The following is a 20,545-nucleotide window of genomic DNA, read 5'->3' on the forward strand; positions in this document are numbered from 1 at the left end:
TAGGGTTCTGTCATATTTACTCTAGAGGCAAAATACTCATAGAAACACCACTTAGTCATAAAGCATTGGCAGAACAAATTATGTTAGGTGGGTAATTTTATACCAGCTATGATGAACTATGTGGCTATGAGTGTTGGACATTCAATTATGAGTCTTCACCTCTAAGCATATTCGCTTTGTAGAACTCTTCAGTACCTGCTTATTAGGACATGACTTTAGGTAAATCAAACCCAGTCTAAAATGCATTAGATACTACGTTAAAAAGCACCATGAACAGTATAGGTCTGTCATGTCTAAGCATGACCCCACTATACAGTCTTAAGAACAAAATTATGCCAAGAATCTTACATATTTACAAGTAAATCGATAAGAACAAATAAAAATAATGACTTTTTATGTAAGTTTAAAGTAGTCAACCATAAATGTAAAAGTCCATGTCATTATCTACGTCTGTATAAGAATAACTTTTAAGGGGTTGGGGATTTAGCTCAGTGGTAGAGCGCTTGCCTAGCAAGCTCAAGGCCCTGGGTTCGGTCCCCAGCTCCGAAAAAGAAAAAAACAAGAAAAAGAAGAAAAATAATAACTTTTAATTTCAAAAACATTTTTTTAAGTGGAGGTGGTTAGATGTATGAAATTCTACCAATAAAACTGCACTCAGCAATATTAAAAATAAGGCTAAGTTTGTAATATCTTAGTGGGGAAAAATAGAGATAGAAATTGTCATGTCCTCATTATTAACCGTAAGAGAACAAGAGTACCTTATTTTGTTGAAACTTTTTTTTAATAGCAAAGAGCTATAAAACGAGTAGAAACCTCAGTGCATACACAGGAAGAGGAAAGGAGTTTTGCTAGCAGAATAGGGGGAAACCACAGAAGCTAATGTCAACTCGAGTGTTTTAACTCAGTGGGCTCAGCCCTCAGGGTGATGCAGGATGAGAGCCCTACCCGCACCTTCCTGCCTCACCACCCCATTCAGCTCCTAGCTTAACTTTCTCTAGTTAAAGCTCAATAACTAATCTGAAGACTGGAGGAAGCAACAAAGTCCGTAAGCCGCAATTTGGTGGGGCTGGGTTTCTCGGTGTCCTGTCCTTTCTTTTCTGTGTTCAGCACCGGGTCATTTTTTAGGACTCCATATCCCATGGGAGGAAAGGTACCAAGATGAAAGTTGAGTGTCTTGAGCGTTCGATTGCTTATCACGTTTTTGCCCTCTAGGTGCCAACCTGGATTCACTGGAGCAAGATGTACTGAGAATGTACCCATGAAAGTCCAAACCCAAGAAAGTATGTTCAAATAATCTGAAATCTGCTTTCTCCCCCAAACTACAGCAACAATCGCAACCACTTGGTGCTTTTACAGCTCAGCTGTAACTGATACCCTTTGTTCGAATTGTGGCTTTTCCGCTCCGGGCATAAACCCATCCCGCTGGAGTCTCGGTTGTGTCGTTCAGTTAGACCCCGCAGTTAATAGCCACAGGCCAGTCGGGTTGGCCTGGGAATCTGGGAACCGTAGCAGTGAACCAAGCCGAAATCATTTTCTACCGATTTCTTTGACAAGAGGAATAGAACAGCCATCACATCTGTTTTGGGACTACTTTGGATTTAAAGCAGTCGTGTAGAATCCCGGGATTTGTTACAAATTTGTAAGCGTTGGGGAAGTGTCAGAGTGGGAAAGCCACGATTAGGACTCGGGGTCGGTTCCTGAGAGTGAACCCACCAAGTTCTGTCAGTGACACTGCAGGAGCTTCTCTCTAGCGTGTATTCACCTCTTCTCTTTTTTTCTCTGTTTTTTCTACCATTGTTTTTTGTTTCTTCTCTCAGGTGCCCAAATGAGTTTACTGGTGATCGTTGCCAAAACTACGTAATGGCCAGCTTCTACAGTACGTCCACTCCCTTTCTGTCTCTGCCTGAGTAGGAGCATGCTCAGTCGATGCTGCTTTCTTGTTGCTACATCTCCCCTCAGAGTCACCTAGAGCCTAGAACCTTCTACCAGGTCTAATATTGACTGCCTCTGCCTGTCGCATGAGAACATTAACAAGGCCGCTGTGTTACTTCTCTGTTTGTGACTAGTCGGCTCAGAGTTACTAAATAGGTGTGTGAGGCCCCAGAGGTTTCTGAAAATGGTACCGCAGAAGGTGATGCAAATCGATAGTCAACATGCCAAGAGTGAAATAATAATAATAATAATAATAATAATAATAATAAAGGCGTTTCAAACTCGCACTTGTATTGGTAAAATAAAATCATTCCAACAAGTAGTCCATCTTCTGTATCTCATGTCAGCCTCTGGAAAGGCTGCTGTCAGACTGTGACCGCTGTATGCTTGAAATGATGGTAAGTTCATTTCACCTCAGTGTGTTATTTATAACAAATAAACATCACAAAAAGGGTTCAGGTGTTTTTCTTCGTTAGCCAAAGTTCACATGTAGGCATAAAGACAAACAAACAAAACACGACTAGATAGGAAAATTAAAAGCAAAGATTTCCCAGCAAAGGAGATATCTGGGCTTATATTTATGTATCTCAGGAAATAGGTAATTCAGAATGAGTTTAAATAATCACCATCCCCTTAGTGTTTCTTAATATTCATGTTATCTTAAAAGGTAAACTTGGGAGGAAAAAGGCTATGACTTCTGAAAAGTAATATGTCAAACTATAATAATTCAAGTTTAGAATAAATGGGTAACGTGTTTAATGTAGAGCTGACGAGTGAAACAGATGTCTGTGAGATCACAATGTTGTAAACATCATTTCTAAACTCCTCACTCCACATTGTAGGTAAGCGCCTGAGTAGCTAAACTGACATTTGCCCCTCTCCCATGAACTGGGACGATAGTGTTTCTGTTCTGAAGCCCTCAGAAGATCACATTTGCTTATATCCCGCTTAACCATTTAGATTAGGAGCTAGTAAGTGTTTCCTGGGAAGGTTCAGATAGAAAATATTTTAAGGTTTATGGTGATGAGGTCAAAGCTAAACCCCCTCCTTGTAGCTTGATAGCAGTCATAGACAATGAGTGAGCTGATGGGCTAACCTGTGTTCCACTAAATCCTTACTTATAAATGTTAGTGCCAGACTGTACTTGTCAAGCCTATTATCAGAAATGTTTTGCACAGCTCGCTGCAGTTTAAATTCTTAAAACATTAAAAAATAATCACACAAACCGGTCATTTAAATGTCCAAAAGGATCAGAGATTTGCCCCTGGTTCTGATCCATGAGACAAATGAAGTTCTGCCAACTGTCGTAAATGTCAACACTGGAAGGCAGAGGCAGGTCAAGCTCTGTGAATTACATGCCGGCCAGAGCTGTAGAGTGAGACCTTGACTCAAAAGAGTTAAAAAATCCCTGGATGTTATTAGACTAATAGTATCTAGTGAGATGATATTTGTATGCCTGCATAGACTATGTTATCAAAGATTGCTCCATAAGCCATAACTCTCCCTTGTTAAAAACTGGCAAATTGGCATTGCTAAATTTCGAGACATATTCACTGTATTAACCAATATTTAAATGACGGCATTTATCCAACATGATCATTTTTAAGTAGATAGGATAGAAGGTAGAAATAGGAAAGAAAACAGAATTTTGTTTAATGAATTAAAGGAACTTTTAAAATTATGTATTTGTATTCAAATAGCATAGATTTAGCAAGCCCACGTGATAATATAGGTAGAAACCTATGTTTTCGAATTTACTGAAAAGAGATGTTATTCTATTCAAGGTACCAGATAGCTAGAGATGTGTTATACTTTGAAAGGAAGGTTAGCTCACTGGATAAAAGCAAGTATTAAAGCTCCAAATAGTTCTCAGAACAATGGCTTACTTACCTCGGCCATTCGTAACCATCAAAGATGTTCTCATTGTAGCCACTTCCCCTTTTATTTGGCAGTATTTAAAAATAGCCACTGTGTCTGAAGTCCAGAACTGGGGCTCCTTAGATAAATCCTTTAGTAAGCATTCGGTGACACTCTTGGAAGACATGCAGGAAATTAGCATTCATGTTTAACTTGATTTAACAAGGACTGATAGGAAGCTCGGTGATGAGGCCAGTATGTAATGGCTCTGTTATTAACGACACATGTCTGCAGGAGCAAGTGTTTCCAATCAGACACCATTCTGCAGAATCATCTTGCCCAGAGTTCATTTTCTAATCTCTGTGTCTGATGTTCTCTCAGTTTGTGTCTTTGCTAGAAGATAGGAAGGCAGAGAGATAACGCCATGTTCAAGTAACTGTGAACGCCAAAGGAAAATCTACAGGATCTTCCCCCAGAAGTCACTGAAAATTTTAATTGTTTGTTTATAGACACAGTGTCTTAGAGAACAGAGCAGAAATTTTAAGAAGATAGACTCCTCCTCAAACGAAGATTAAAAACTCACCAACCCATATTTACAGCTGAAGAGTAACCTTCCAAAGAGCATATATACTTCAAAGTCTTTAAAACATAACTTACATTATTAAGATTAAATATTAATATCACCATGTTCTATAGCACATTGACTGACCTATAAACACTGATTTCAATTATGAAAGAAAGTGGTGTGGCTTATGACAGCCATTTGCCTTGTAATCTAACATATAGTATTTCCTAGGAAAATGTCATTCACTTTAGTCAGCCATAAATCTGACCCATTATAGTGCAATTTCTAGTTAGTAAGTTTGTGTGATACTGTGATCAGTAGCCTATGGTGGGGTGTGTGTGTGTGTGTGTGTGTGTGTGTGTGTGTGTGTGTGTGTGTGTGTATGTATGAGGAGCCCACACTCAATGGGTAGGCTTAGTGGAAGAAAAGAGAAAATACATTCACGCCTTCAGTACCTTGAGGTAACATGGGGCAAGTATGTCAGCAAATCACAGGATCTAAATATAGAACAGCTCACACTATTGATTGTTTTAAAAGTGAACACTTAGAGCTTGAGCTGCATCCTTAAAATCCATCAAACTGGCCTTTTGAGTCATAGTTTATTACCATACAGGTGATTTTTATTGCTTTCTAAATGTTTTAAGAGCCTGTTAAGATAGTGTACTTATCAAACACGTATCTTGCTAACATTAGAATAAAGAACACTCCACAGATGACAGAATCGTCATAAATTCTGAGTGTGAGATATTTGTGTGTGTGTGTGTGTGTGCGTGTATGTACATGTTGTGTGTGTTCTTCACATGGAAACTGGGGAATAAACCAAAAGTCTTATTACATTTCAAAGAATTCAGTAGCAATGACAAGTATGGGGGAAAAAAAGCATCTACATTTGTAAAGGTAAGTCCGAAATTAGAGTCACGACACTAAATTCATCCCTTTTAGAACTGGCATTAGGAAAACTCTTTAGAAAACCCAGAGAAACAGAGAATGAAAACTGCGTGTCTTTGAGATTATTCACATAAACCAGCCCAAAGATGGGGAAGAATAACATCCCGAATGCTGTGAAATTTCAACAGAAACCATAATAGCAGTGACTGTATAAATTTGGTGAAAGAAAGTTATTTTATTGCTCTTCTCTCTAATGCAGCCGAAGTTTTAAATTAACCTCCAGCTTAATCAGTTTTCGTCAAGTAATTATAAAATCCACACACAAAGGACTAGCGAGTCAATACTTAATAGTTTCTGGAGACTCTCGGATTTAAATTAATTTTTTATATTGCCATGGTCCTGGCAGGAAATCCCATGTAGAAAAGGAAACCCGATTGTTTACAGTAACCTTTGTGTCTGTGAATTATTAATTGAATTTAAAGAACGTCGTGGCTAGCCGGAAGTTCAATAGAACGATGTGTTCCATCAATGGGCTAACATCAGCAGTAGACTAAGTAGAGCCGTTAGATAGAATTTCCTCCCATAATGTAAAAGTTTGCATCTTCTGCTTCTTTTGTTAGATGTAAAGGGAGGGAGCTGGAACTATCAATGACAACATAAATGAGAACAGATTTGCTCTGGGTCTAGAATGACTGATGCATGTGTCCTCTGCTTGTTTCCTTGTTAGGGCTCACAGCCAAAAGAGATTCCCATTTTAAGTACCAATTTCCCATTGAATTATTCAAAATTGGAGCTGCCTGATATGAATGACTTCCCTTGAAATGAAATTATCGTTAGACTCCCAGGCTTACCTATAAAACTGTAAATGCAATAATATGTATGCATGGGCATGCTACTAATTTTATTGAAGACTTAACCAAGCTTTCTATGCAACTAATGCAAGTCATTAGACGTGTTAACATAGGCATGGAATAATTCTTTGGAAAGGATTTTTTTTTTATAGATATGTCTTGATTTTTAACCCTTAAATTATTAGTGACTTCTAGGAGGAAAAGGCAAGAAACAGAGAAGCCTCTAGAAAGAAAATTGGATCATAGCCTTGTGAAAGAATCGAGTAAGGAAATTTATTATCGATTTCCTTAGAAACTAAATTTTTTTTCACATTGATGCTCCAAAGTTTATGTGAAAAAGCAAATGGGAAAAAAAATGTCAGTCTGAGAAATTGCACAGAGGCGAGAGTAATTCATTTGTATTTGAATAGATTCATATTATTATGAACATATTGTACAACTGAATTAACCCTAAGGCTTCTGGTTCTTAATTCATGAAAAATTCAGGTTACTTGTGGGACTACACTAGACCCAAATCGAAAGTCTTTATAGGTCATGCTTCCCATCTTCAAGATATAATTTTTTATCTGGGAAGCATCCTTTCTTGAAGTGGCTATGAAGTCTTCAAGCCTATTGTTTTGATAGCTCCTAGGAGCATTCAGAATTCCCCTGCATACAGTTATTCTAAAGGTAACCCTGAATGCACTGACTGTCCCACGACACATCTCCAGATGTGTCTGTTTCTTAGAATTCTAGGTCCTCCACTGTTGGTCACAGTAGTTCGTTCCACAGGGTCACCAGTGAGCATGTATGCCATAAATTTGGCCCATACGAGATAAGCAAACCTGACGAAAGTTACTAAAGAGGTAAGCAGGAGAGGCAGGATCTGAACCAGGATGAACTCTTCATCTCTCTGGGCTACTTTCTCCGTGCCCTGACATGTTTTTGTAAAAGCCACATTCCTCCACCACATTCAGCAAGCTTAAGAACTATCTCATTATATTAGCGGATTGCCTTATCTCCCCAATCCGTTAAGAGAGGGAAACACATCAGTTTCTGATCTCTCCCTCCCTTTACCTTCTCCATGTAGTACTCAGAGAAGTCTATGATTCTACATGATAAAACTTGATAGTCAAAATTTTTGTTGCAAAAATAGGAAAAATATTCTTCCTGGAGATTTCTTTCCTTTCCCTCTCTCCCAGTCCCTCATTTCCCCATTTTAACCTGTACAAGGTTTTGTAGAGAGCTGGGGAAAGGCTGGGCATGGGCTCTTCACTCCCCTCCCCTGGGTGGTGTGAGGTTCTCTTGGCACCTGTACCCACTGGAGCTCAGAACTGGGGAGAGCTGATCTAACTGCCTCTAACTAATAGTTTGAAAAAGCAGCAAATTCAAGTTAAAGACCCCAGAAACCTTATCTCCGCATACTTAATTTTGTTTTATTTTTTTGCAGCCTAAAAAAAAAATACCTGAGGTTTTAAGTTACCCAATATGACACAAAACTTATATTAACAAAAATGGGAAACAATCACCAGTTATCCAATTCTCGTATTTTCTTTCTTTCTCATCTTTTCGGGTAGAAGCTTTTGCTGCTGCTTTCTGTGAATGAAATGGACAATGTATGTATTGATTGTAGTAGGAAGTTAAGTAACAGAGGTACAATTTAAAAAAGAAACCTACTAAAGTATAACTACCTACCAGCAAGGAAAAGTAACTCCAATGGGATAAAAAGTTTAAACTGAATTACTTTTTTTTGGCTCCTATACTCATCCCTGCCAGTGGAGCCCCTTTAGTTTAAACAAATAAACAAACAACAACAACTAGAAGCCTTCTTAGAACTTCATTTCAAAACAAATCACCTCAGCGATGCTTTTCCTGGTAATAAAAAAAAAAAGTCTATTCTCAAAGGAGGAGTCAAGGATGGTTCAGCACCTAACCTCCCTCAGTAGAAGCTTTCGATGGTTTCTAAAGCCCCTGGGCTGATGCTTTCACACTTCACTGGTGGGCTCGGGTGTTCCTGAGCATGCTTCCCTAACACCTGCAGCCTTTCCTGTTCCGTGTGCACGCCCAGAGAGCTGTCATAGTCAGGTGTAATTTGTTTTGGAGTGCGCTGTGTTGCTCTTTTCTGAAACTTTTTTCCTTTCTTTCTTTTTTTTCTCCCCCTTGTCAACTTTCTGCATTGGCAGAGCATCTTGGGATTGAATTTATGGGTATGGACCAATCATCATTCCTTTTAGCCTGCAGAATGTAGAGCCTCTGAACTGAACTCTTCTGCCCTTCCTACTCTTCCTTTTCAGTTCCTAACTAATTTCCTTTTTCTTTAGAAGGGATCATACAGCTATAACATGGGTTTCTCTGCCTTTAATCTATGACTAGTGTATGAAAATGTTACGGAGTGCAGCAGTTTTTTTTTTTTTTAATTTCCAAGCCTACTTTCACTTAGAGATTAAAATCTCCCTCCTGCTGCAACTTGTAGTAGATCCCCCCATTGTGTGACTCATTGATTGGACCATGCTGTTACGTAAGAGCTGGGTAACCACATAAGTTGGAGTGGTGCATAGGCTACAGGAGAACTCAAACAGAGAGGCCAGAGGACAAAAAAGGTTTAAGAACACCCACATAAGAAATAAATAAACAGATGCAAGTTTCACATATAACACAAAAATCACCTATTTAACATTGGCAGTATAAAAATGTCTTACCTTGCTGTAGTCTGATATGCACGGAGTTGAATCAGCGAAATTTCTTTTGAAGACGCTCAAGTGTGACTCGAGTCCACTTGGTTTGTTTAGAAGCAAGGAAATGGAGAGCAGACGATGCTGTTTCCGGTGGACATTCCCGGGCTGCTGGAATTACATCACTAAGGTTAAGGTGACCCAGACAAGTCATCATGTAGAAAACTTCACACTGTAACTGTCCAAAGATCTCAAAGGCAGATGAAGTATAGGCAAGTTCCAAATGACTCTTCATGAATGAAAGGTAGGAAGGAAGGAAGAGAGAGAGACAAGCAGACAACAGACAGACAGACAGACAGACAGACAGACAGAACAATAAATGAAGGAAGGGAGAAAGGAGAGGAAAGGAAAGAAGAAAAAGAGAAGAATAAAAGAAAAAAATAGACAAGGGGTCAATCTCAGAAGGAACAGGAAACTGCAACCTTCCTGGTCTCCGGGCTCTTTGGGAAAGCTGTGTGACGAACGAGAACAGGGTCTTGTGTCAATGACACCTTGTCCTGATTAACGAACTGTTTGGTGCATGGTGACATGAAGCAAGTGTGTCCCATGGCTGCTCTCCCCTTTTGGCTGACACCATATCTGCCCAGAAACACCGTTGATGACACAGGAACCCATAGGCAGCTCTCTGAGGTACGGAGACAAGCTCAATGCCCTCACTCCAAGAAAACAAAAATTTAAGAAGAAAACTATCGCATAACTTTTTAAGAAGCTCAAATGTATGTGAATGGGCTTTTCGTTTTGCATTCACACACACACACACACACACACACACACACACACACACACACACCACACACCAGGGTCTCATGCATTCTTCACTTCTCATAGGAAACATCCCTCTGTCAGAAATCTCACAGAACTGATCTTTCCTGCAGGAAATCAAAAGTCAAACCCTCAGAACTACCTCTCTCCCTAGCAGAAGTTTCTCACTCAGAGTTTTACACTCTGACTATAGACTTTACCATTTTGATTTCTGAACAGTGAAGTCAAATAGTTATGCTATGAAACTGTTCCTTAGCTCTTCTCACAGTTCATAAGGGCAGTGTGCTGTTAACCCACATATCCCTAAAGGCTTCAAAGAGTGTAAGGCCAGGCCATTACATCCTGAAATAACTCCTGACCCTAAGGGTCATTTAAAAATAGGAGAGCAAGAATGGGTCTGTCTTTTCTCCTAGACACATTAGAATGAAAATGTGTTTGATGTGACTCACCATGGTCCATCCAGCCAAACCAGAGAGACTTGGAGCATTTCCACTCCTAGAGACAGGCCAGACCTTTGGGATGATTTTGAGTACTAGCTCGGATTTGCTCTTGCCTTGTGGATACAGTCGTGCAAGAAAAAAAATGATAGGAATAAAAATAATGAGAAGAGCAATAGGCTAAAGCAACAGGTTTTATTTTCCTTTAAACACTCATATTGTGGATGGAGCAAAATCCTGAAGAAAAAAAAAATACCAAGAAATTTAGGTGAGAAAATTGTAGTCAGTACTGATGTGAAGACAGAATTGAATCCTGTGTTCGAGATCCCTATCTTAAGCTGCTTCTTTTTAGTTCCTTTGTCCTTTACTGAGCTCTCTCATCCCTGAAATGATTGTTTTGCTGACAAGTAATAAGAATTTTGCTAATCACTGGATGCTAGTGGTCCACAAACCCAACTCTGTCCTTCCCTAGTTAACAAGGACCTAAACAGAGCTCGTTACAGGAATCCCTGAGAGTTTGGGGGAGCAACCCATGATGACCCCAATGCTCCTTTCAGCCCTTCTGTATGCACCCTGTTTATTTCCTAGCTTGTCAAAGAGTATTAGAAAGAACAGAGAATAGCTGCAGCCAAGGGCTTTCCTCCCCCATCCCCGATTTCCTTCTCCCCTCATCCATTTGTGAAACCAAAGCCAGGTTCTCATATGTTCTACACAAGTACACCAGGCCTCACTGGCTTTAAAGAAGTACTTCAGCCAAAAGGGGAAGGCAGGGCCTGCCATTTCTCGATGGCAATGCTAATGCTCCACTTCCTAACCAACTTGTGCTTATGTGAAGGAGTCCCTGGAAGGAAGACCACGGAGATATGGTTGTGCTGCTTAGACAGACACGCTAAACACTATTTAGGATCCTAGGGAGGAAGGCTACAGGGTCATTGGTTGTCTAGGGGTGTGCAGTAGATACAAGTAATTAACACCTAAGCCCTCACACTTGTGTCATTGTTAGACTTGTACAGCACACACACAAACACAGCAACTCCACGGCACCAACCGAATGTCTCCTGCATACTGTGGCACCGCAATGCACCAACTGCTTTGCTTTTCTAATCATGGCTTCCCTGTCACGGCTAGCCCAGGTTAGGAGTTATGCTGTATGGAATACCCCTTCCCACTTTGTACTCACTTTTTCCTCCTCCCGCCCCACCCCAAGCATCTCCTCCCTCTGGTTTTCATTCCTTTATTTTTTTTTTCTCCCTTAATATCAGGCATGCTGTGCCAGGGACTCCAGGTGCCTCCCTAACTTCTAACCTTCCTTTTCCCTTGTACCTGACTTTTTCTCCCTCTCCGTCATTCTTTCAGTCTGCCTATCCACTTGATTTGTTTTTCCTCTCCACCTCCAACCCTTTCTGTTTGTTTTTGTATAATCTTTCCAGTGTCGTAGTCTTCTACCTACTGACTTCCATTCTCCTCTTAATAATGAGTGCTCTATTAATTTGATTTGACAATGTTCTTGACCTGTTAACTGGGACTTGATTACCATGGACTCGGCTTGTAGGAAATGTTTTCTTCCATGATAAGATCCTCTAATTGATAGAGATTAAAAGTCACTTATTCGTGTTTAAGAAAACTTCCTGTGACTCTGCCCTCTCTCAGTGGGGAGAATGATATAATTTCCAAGGCTGAACACATAATGGAAATCCTCTTTCTGTATTTCTTGTTGATGCTCAGATAGGGACGATCCATTTGTACTTTACTCTCCAGTACTTGCCCAGGTTATTAATTTTAATGGCAAACAAGCCAGTTCCAGTGTGCACCGGGCAAACATGTAAAGATCTTCTAATACATAAAATTAGATTATTAGAAGCTCAGTTGCTAAGAGATCAGCCTCCCCCACTGAGTCTGAAAATTTTGTTAACAGCCTGACTCACCTGTATATAAAATCAATGAGGGGTTGGGGATTTAGCTCAGTGGCAGAGCGCTTGCCTAGGAAGCGCAAGGCCCTGGGTTCGGTCCCCAGCTCCGGAAAAAAGAAACCCCCCCCCCAAAAAAAATCAACGAAGCCATCCTCAGAGACACTAATTTTTAACTGGAAAAGTTTCCACACACTACAGACTTACCTCATCTGGAGTAGAGTGGTGCCTCTAGTTGAGAGCTCAGAATACAACACTCACTCCTTAGAATATTCAAGCTGCCTGATGTGGAACTGTGCAATCTAGTCCAAAGTATATATCATTTATGTTAATGGTGGACTTAATACAAATTGGTTCTCTGACTTTAAATAACAGCATAATAAGCATTTTCCTCCAAAGAACAAATCCATTCTGTGGCCCAAGAGTGCCCTACCCACCATGTTGGGATTTTTTTGGAACAGCACCCTGTTCCCCCACAGGGTACCTGTTCTTCTAGTTCATCTACTCTAAACTGTAAGGCTGTTGCCTTAACTTACAAACTACAAGCCAAGTTCATATTCGCAAATACATTTGAATTAAATTTTATTAAGTGTAGACATGTCTCTTTGTAAAGACCACTGGATATAAAGTGATAACTTAAAACTTAAGGGAAGCAGGAAGACAGTTGGGGTGGTGGGTAGCGAACGGAGGATGGGAGAATGGAGGGTCTCCCCAGAGCCAGTCTTAGGTCTTTTTTATCAATATTGATTCCTGTTGTCTTTGCAAGAGATTTTGTATAGGATATTCAATAAATAGAATAATATCTATATAATTTTAATCAGTTATTTTGTAATGAATGTCTATGATTTTTCTCATGTGATCTTATAAATATATAATAGCTGGCAATTAGAGGAATCATAAAATATAATATTTTCATTTTCAATGCCACAGCTAGCTTGCTGTTTATGCTTAAAGTACAGCAAAGAACATATTGTATTTTAGACATGAGTGTAAATGTGAACAATTGTCAAGTGTTAATTGTCTTGTGGACATGGGTAACGTCATTAAGCATGCCAACTGTTTGGTTGTAAGTCCTGGTGATGGTAGTTGACGTCAATGACTTCTACTCTCACCCCTTTCCAGAAGCGGAGGAACTCTACCAGAAGAGGGTGCTGACAATTACTGGCATCTGTATCGCCCTGCTGGTGGTCGGCATCATGTGTGTGGTGGCCTACTGCAAAACCAAGTAAACCTTCACCTCGTCTGTCTAGTCCCCTTAATGTAGACGCATCTTAGGCACGCAGGGCTTTGTAATGACAGATCCCATGCCCAAGGCTTGGGGGGAAACTTACATCCTTATGTTCCCCACTGAGATAGACTTTGTGGACCTTTGCCTGTTTTGTGAAACTAGACAAATTTCTCAGCTACTCTGGCTTTGTCCATGGATAAAGGCCTGTATAGGATCAGCAACCCACACAAGCACTTCCTACTTAGAGCATAAATGCCAAACCGTGGAACTAGGGGGCCCACAAACTTATGAAACAAAAGAAGCACTTTATGGTACACAAGATGCAGGGTTTGGGAGGCGGATTTATTTTTTATTGAGTGTTAATATGATTATGTCTTCATTCTATTCAATTTCCAACATAAATGCTCCATAAATGTGTATAAAAGAATTTTTGTGGAAGGAGAAGAGAGCCAAATTTGTTTGGGGAAAAAAGTTAAAAAGAAAATCTTAAAGATATATAGTCATCATGCTTACCTTGTACTGGTGTTCACGCTAGCACACACCTTGGCTCACTGATGAGCCCCTCTCTCTGCTTAGGATTTCTTCAAGTCTAAATGTAACGCCCAGCTAATGGAATGTTATTTGGCTGTGGCCTGATGACATATTTTCAGGTTAAAACTAATCACAGGAATGTCTTGATCTGAATGTTGCTCTAGAAAACAGAAGTAACATGCAATCTTTTTGTCACAAAATCTACAGCATGAATTAAAAAATATTATAAATAAATTATATATATATAAATGCTCTGAAGACTGAGTGAGACAGATTCTCATTGAATTAGCATCATAAGTCTTCTTAGATACAAATTTTAATATTTACCACCTTTTTTTTACAAAAAGCATTGCAAGTTAGAGTCTTGCTACAATTATGCCAAAATATAATGGCAAACTATACCCAAAGTCCCATAGATAAGCATGTGGTATGCACACACAGTAACTGTATAAGATATACAAATGAAAAGTTAAATTAATTTTCTTAAGCAATCCATAGGAAAGTTTATAAACAGAATCAGCCTCGTTGATCCCACAGTACAAAGTGTGTAAGACCAAACAATGACTATCTATGTGACTTAGACAAAGATGGTTGAGAGTTTAGCAAAATACTAATGCATTTGGGTTTTTTTTTCTCCTCTTTTCTTCTTCTTCTTCTTCTTCTTCTTCTTCTTCTTCTTCTTCTTCTTCTTCTTCTTCTTCTTCTTCTTCTTCTTCTTCTTCTTCTTCTTCTTCTTCAGTACAATTAGCTACATTTCTGTAAGAATCCCATCTAACCATCAAAACCTTCCTTCTCAGGATGTGTGGTACTGCTAATTCTGAGGCAGAATTATGAGACAATGTCACATACCTCACTTCGCTCATGATCATCGCCTATTGAGTGTCTCGAGTTACTCGTTAGCATTCACAGAATAAAGATTTGGCTGTAGAAAAGAAAAAAAGAGAGCGAGGGACAAACACATGCTCCTTTTTCATCTCCAGGAAGCAGCGGCAGAAGCTTCATGATCGGCTTCGGCAGAGTCTTCGGTCAGAACGGAGCAACCTGGTGAACATAGCGAATGGGCCTCACCACCCAAACCCACCGCCAGAGAACGTGCAGCTGGTGAATGTATGTTGACTGACCCACTGAGAAGACCAAGCGTGTGTTTTCGTGAAGGCACACTAGAGTTGTTTTTTTCTAATCTTAGGCTCCTTACCTGCTGCCACTTAGCACAACGGCCTTCCAGAAACCCAAGGGTTGGCCAGGAGAAAACAGTGAAAGCTGTTTTACAATGGATCCGGTTATCAGCACATGGTCCCTTACACTGAGGCCCTTAAGACATTGGGATGATGCTTGGTTTGTCCTGCAGGAATGCCTAGGAAGATGAGAAAACAGCTTAAGTCATAAATAATAAACTCAGAGTCGGAAGGAATGTTTAGTTCTAGTCACTTGGGAATGAAGGCTACTCCAGTTTATCAGTGACTCATAGCGAACCAAGCAAAGGGCTCTTTGAAATATTTTTATTAGGGTCCCTTCTGGGGACATGTGATTGATTTCTATGAAGAATTTGGAACGTGAAAAAGTGGGAAACTTGGAGCAAAGCTTGAAGAGTATAATACTTGAATATTACCTGGCTCCTTCTATGTGATGCCATGGCCTCCATGTCAAGTGCACCCTCAGTCATTCACATATTTTGTTTTTATTGTACCATGCAAATAGCTTCTAAATTCTACTAGATGTCCTGTGCCCTGACACCGTGTGCATACCAGCATTGAGTTCTTTCCCATATTAAGAGATCAGGCCCAGTGCTCTTCCCAGACCTCGTAGTTCGAAGTTTTGACTTTCATGTCCCAGCACAATCCCCACTCTTTCCCTTGGAATGTGTAGCTTGCTTAATAGTCAAAGCTTGCAACTTGTAATACCGTTTTCTGTCCTGTAAGAGAAGCTCTTGGGTGGTGAAAATAGGTCATTGATTCATGGCAGGAGCTGTGGTTACTACTGTACTCCCAAGTCTCATAACATAGACGTTTGGAGAGTGTTGGCGCAAAGGGCTACTAGGGATCTTTTGTTTCCCTGTCAATAATGGGATTCATTCATTAGAATGTTTTGCAAGATCAATAAATGCATTCATTGCCAACATAGCTATAATATTTAGTACATCTTATATATGTTATATATATATATATTATATGTAATGTGATATTATTATGTACAGTATAATATATATTAGCAACAGGACCATGACTAGATTGAAATTAGAGCACAAATAACTCCTTTAAATGTTATTTCATAATTATATTCAGCCTAAAAATAATGCAAACCTCACTAAACCAAAACACCTAGCCCACCGCACTTAAGGGGAGTTCTTAATAATTGTTAGATAACATTTTCATTAGGTCCACTGGGTTCAAAGCACTTCCAGAAGGCAAGGGTAGAATGGATACCAAAGCAACAGTGATGTAGCAGTTGTCCCCAGGAAGGGAAAGTATTTCCACAAACAAAAAGAGCCAGCCTATAAAGTTCGACTTGTATGTGTAGGTCCTTCCATAACAACCAGGTTCTTTAGAGTCCACATCTCAGTGACTCTAAAGAACTCTACCCTACTCATATCTGTCTATTCCTTTTCTCACGATTTAATTTATTTCACTCAGATTTTTAGAAATACAAACGTTACCTGCAAATAATTTAAAAGGAACCTTTAAACACCAGCATCTCACTGTTAGCATGTCGTAAATAGTTACTGAGTTATGCTGATGAAAGTAAAAATTACTAAATATAAAGCCCTGGATATAGCACAGGCTTTGTTCAAACCTGGAAAATATTTTAAGTCTTTGACATAGCACTGAGCAACTTAAAATCTTCAGCAGTATCGGTAGGGCCAGAATGGGCATTATGACATTTAAAATACCAGAGTTCACATTTTTCTAGTGACATGAAATTTGAAATAAATCAGACTCTCTGTACATGACAAACACACACACACACACACACACACACACACCAGATATCAGTTAGTTTTCTTGACTTGAAGGAATGCAGACAAAAATAATACTGGACAGAATGTTTGGGACATTTCTGTTATCAGTTGGAACAGAGAGAACTGAAGTTGTGATTTTAGAACGTGTCTTGTGCAAACATCCAGCAAGGAATTTGTTCATGGATCTAACCTCAAAGCCAGAGTGGCCAGAAAAGGTCTCTGGCCAGCTGTGAGAGACAACCTGAGCACATGTGTGCGAGCTAATTAGTGTACTTGCGTTTTGACTTACATGAACTTTCAAGTTCCGTCTCTTTGTTTATCCAGCAATACGTATCTAAAAACGTCATCTCCAGTGAGCATATTGTTGAGAGAGAAGTGGAGACTTCCTTTTCCACCAGTCATTACACTTCCACAGCCCATCACTCCACGACTGTCACCCAGACTCCTAGTCACAGGTATGAAGGGGGAAAAAAAATCTCAGAAGGAAAAAAATGTCCTAAGAGAATTTATTTTGTTCATTACCATTTTCTGTCCATTCCTAACAAAAAGCAAAGGAGACATTATAAAAGCAGGAAAATTGACTGAGCGTGAATGCTAATAGATTTTGGATATAAACTGCTTTTGCCTTGCTAAGCCTAATGCTTCCATTAGAAACAATAAAAAAAGTGGTTAATAGTTATTACCTCGTAGCATTGCTATCCCTTGGTCTAGAAGTAGCCTTGATTTGTACCTGGCTACTCATTGAATTGCTGCTCATGGCAGGGGAAAAAAGTCTGTCTAGATTCTGTGTGATACTTAGAAATTTGTTTCTAAAGCTTAGAATGCCCTAAGTACCACCCCCTGGAAATGCCTACGTAGGTAAGCGCTCAGTTCTTGGATACCCTGGCTGGGAAGCCATGCTGTCTCTGATCACTCTACCAAGTACAGCAGCAGACTTCCAGACATATTGCACACCGCAATGCCTTTGCTTAACCCAAGCCACTCAAGCACCGTGCAACTGCACTAATGAACTACATGTTCACAAGTCCAATACGAATCAAGATTCTCTTTACAGTAAAGATCTTTGTATCATTTCTGGGCCACAGATGTATCAATCACCTGAAATATTTGCCAGAATGACTTTTCGTTCCTTGCCATTTTCCGCATAAGCCAATCTGTCTCACTGTCTCTTAACGTTTCTTTTCTCCCCAGCTGGAGTAATGGGCACACGGAGAGCATCATTTCAGAAAGCAACTCCGTAATCATGATGTCTTCGGTAGAGAACAGCAGGCACAGCAGTCCCGCCGGGGGCCCACGAGGACGTCTTCATGGCCTGGGAGGCCCTCGTGATAACAGCTTCCTCAGGCATGCCAGAGAAACCCCTGACTCCTACAGAGACTCTCCTCATAGCGAAAGGTAAAATGGAAGGGTAAAGCTATCGTGGAGGAGAACCTCATTCAGTGAGAGAATCCCATGAGCACCTGCAGTCTCTCCTAAGGAAACTCATCCTTTCATAAGGGGCGTCATCAATTCCCTGACACTCCTAGTTGATGAAGTCAACCTCTTATTTGTCTGAACTCCTTTCTCCTGAGCTTCTCCCCGCGTCCCAGTGGCTGACAGGCAACCAACTCCTAAAGAGCAGGAGTAATGTAATGTGGAAGGCCCAGCCGACTTGGAGTTCTCAGACCTGACCCTAAGGTCAGACTCACTGGGGTCTTCCTTTCGTCAGGTGCACCATTTTAAGGACCCCCATCTAATCCCGATCAGCCAGTTGTCCATTCTCTACCTCGATGGTTGTTCTGCCCTCCTCTCCTCATGCTCTAAGTACCCAGCCTCTAGCCTCAGTTAAATCAAGTCGAGGGCTGGGACACGGCTGATGGTCATGGCGGAATGCCTCCTCGGGTTCCACCACACTGTATCCATTTACGACATCCCCAGAAGTCATGGGTAAATAAAGTTGTTGTGTGATGTGCCTGGCAGCCTTCGTGGGTGATTTTCAAAGCAGATATTGCCTCCGATGTTACCATCAATTCCAGAATGTTTGTGTTTCTTTTGGAGGGAAGTCCAGTTTGGGTTGGAGAAGTAATGGCAGAGGTAAACTAGAGGACGGAGGAGAGTAAACTGGAGAAAGTACTAAGGAGCGATATTGAACGTGGACATTCTGTTTAGCCCTTTTCACCTATGCTAAATGAAAGTCAGAGCCCGATGACTATTTAGCCCATCTGCGGGCTGTTACCTATTGATCTTCCAGTCCAGTTCACTTATTTCCTCATTGTTATTTCAGTTTAGTCTCTTTCCACTGACTAAAGGGTCAATATGATGTCAGGTCCACATGTGCTTTTATAGTTTCATGGGTGGAGGTGATTTCAAAGAACTTCTCACTGATGGACCTGAAAGTGTGGCCAGGAATCCACTGGGGACCTTCAGGTCAAAGAGCCTGCTGTCCACCGTGTCCCCAGAGCAGTCTTAGAACAGGATAGAACTTATGAATTTAGTAGTCTCTTTTTAACGCATCTGTGGAAGAGGATGATCTAAAAATGGCTTAGAGCATAACCTTGTATGATTATATTTTTGTATATTGAAGTCTGTCTATTACCCTTCAGCCCCCTTTAAACATGCAGACAAGGTAGGGTAACATTTCTTTTCATTACCGTGGCTTGGTTTTGAGGGTTCTGTCTGTTAAAGGAGGTATCCAGGCATGACCTAGACACCATCTAGAATGTCAAAACAGTCTTAAACCGAAAGATCTTGGGGAGAAAAAGATGAATCACTTGTATGTGTTGGTTGAACTGTGACTAGCGTTTCTCAGAAGGCCTAATTTAGGTACCCTCAAAAGATGTCTGCAGGCTTAGGGCCCCCAAATGTTTCAAATTCTGAGACACTTTCTCCCATTTTAAACATAGTCAGGCCTCACTTCCATATCACCATGAGTCATGACAAAGTGAGAGAATTAATAAATAGGCTTCCTCTTCCCATTAGCTTGAGTTCAGAGAGCAGTATCCTGTGTCATCACAGATCACACCAAATTAGACTGTGAATGTCAGTGTTAGGAAGAGTCACCCAGTGTTGTGCACTGCGAGCATCGTTATCCAAAAGAGGAGGACTAGGACTCAGACTCAGCCCAGAGGACATGACTTCCTGCTCTAGGAAAGGCACAGTACTGCAAAACAGGCACACAGTGTCTGGACTATGATAGTGGCATCATCCAACATAGCAATGGCATGAGATACCATGGTACACCTAACCCTTGTGCATACACAGAAGCTTGCCAGGCCCCTTGGGAAGATCTTTGCAAGTTACTTACGGGAGGAAACCCAAAGCTGATGCAGTGTTGGGATTTGGATGAGTAAATACACGGGACATTGGAGTTAGTGTCCATGGCGGTGACATGAAACCAAATTATGGTTCCTCTCAGGCTTGCCCTCTGATGTATTACACCCTGAAATGGACAGTTGCAAATCGAATGTTAACGAGTAGCATTTCATGAAAAATTCAACTTAAAAGCACACAAATGTATTACGCTGTGATTTTTAAGTTACTATGCTCTTTTTTTTTCATAAGACATAACCTTATAGCTGAGCTAAGGAGAAACAAGGCTTACAGATCCAAATGCATGCAGATCCAGCTGTCAGCAACTCATCTTAGACCCTCTTCCATTACCCATTTGGGCTTCATTCTCTAAGACCCCTTGGCCTTTAGGAAGGTATAGTATTTAAGAATACTTCTTTCCCTTCTACGTCCCCAAGTCTTGGTCTTTATAAGCTGAGATGTTCTTGGAGCCCCCTTGTCTTGGCTCACATACTTTGATTTAATTTCAATTCGTGACGAGACTGAAACTGTCACAAGCTTTAATGAGCTAGATGGTTTAGTCAATCTTTGCATGATTTGTAGAAGGAAACTCTTGGCTTTTTAATGATAGGACCCAAGGGTGCTGAATTTGC

General features: G+C 40.5%; 1 protein-coding gene across 22 annotated transcripts in view; it reads left to right on the forward strand.

The window, feature by feature from the left end:
- Nrg1 (neuregulin 1) overlaps positions 1–20,545 on the forward strand; it is a 1,053,401-nt gene that overhangs the window by 1,023,442 nt on the left and 9,414 nt on the right. For 4 of the 22 annotated variants that reach the window (NM_001271130.2, XM_063274978.1, NM_001271126.2 and 1 more), the window contains 6 exon segments: positions 1,818–1,876; positions 8,256–8,279; positions 13,033–13,135; positions 14,650–14,776; positions 16,950–17,080; positions 17,817–18,020. In NM_001271130.2, coding sequence (NP_001258059.1) covers positions 1,818–1,876; positions 8,256–8,279; positions 13,033–13,135; positions 14,650–14,776; positions 16,950–17,080; positions 17,817–18,020 — 648 coding nt within the window. 22 annotated transcript variants of the gene reach the window in all.

The sequence above is a fragment of the Rattus norvegicus genome, chromosome 16 (genome assembly GCF_036323735.1).
Source record: "Rattus norvegicus strain BN/NHsdMcwi chromosome 16, GRCr8, whole genome shotgun sequence".
NCBI lineage: Eukaryota > Metazoa > Chordata > Mammalia > Rodentia > Muridae > Rattus > Rattus norvegicus.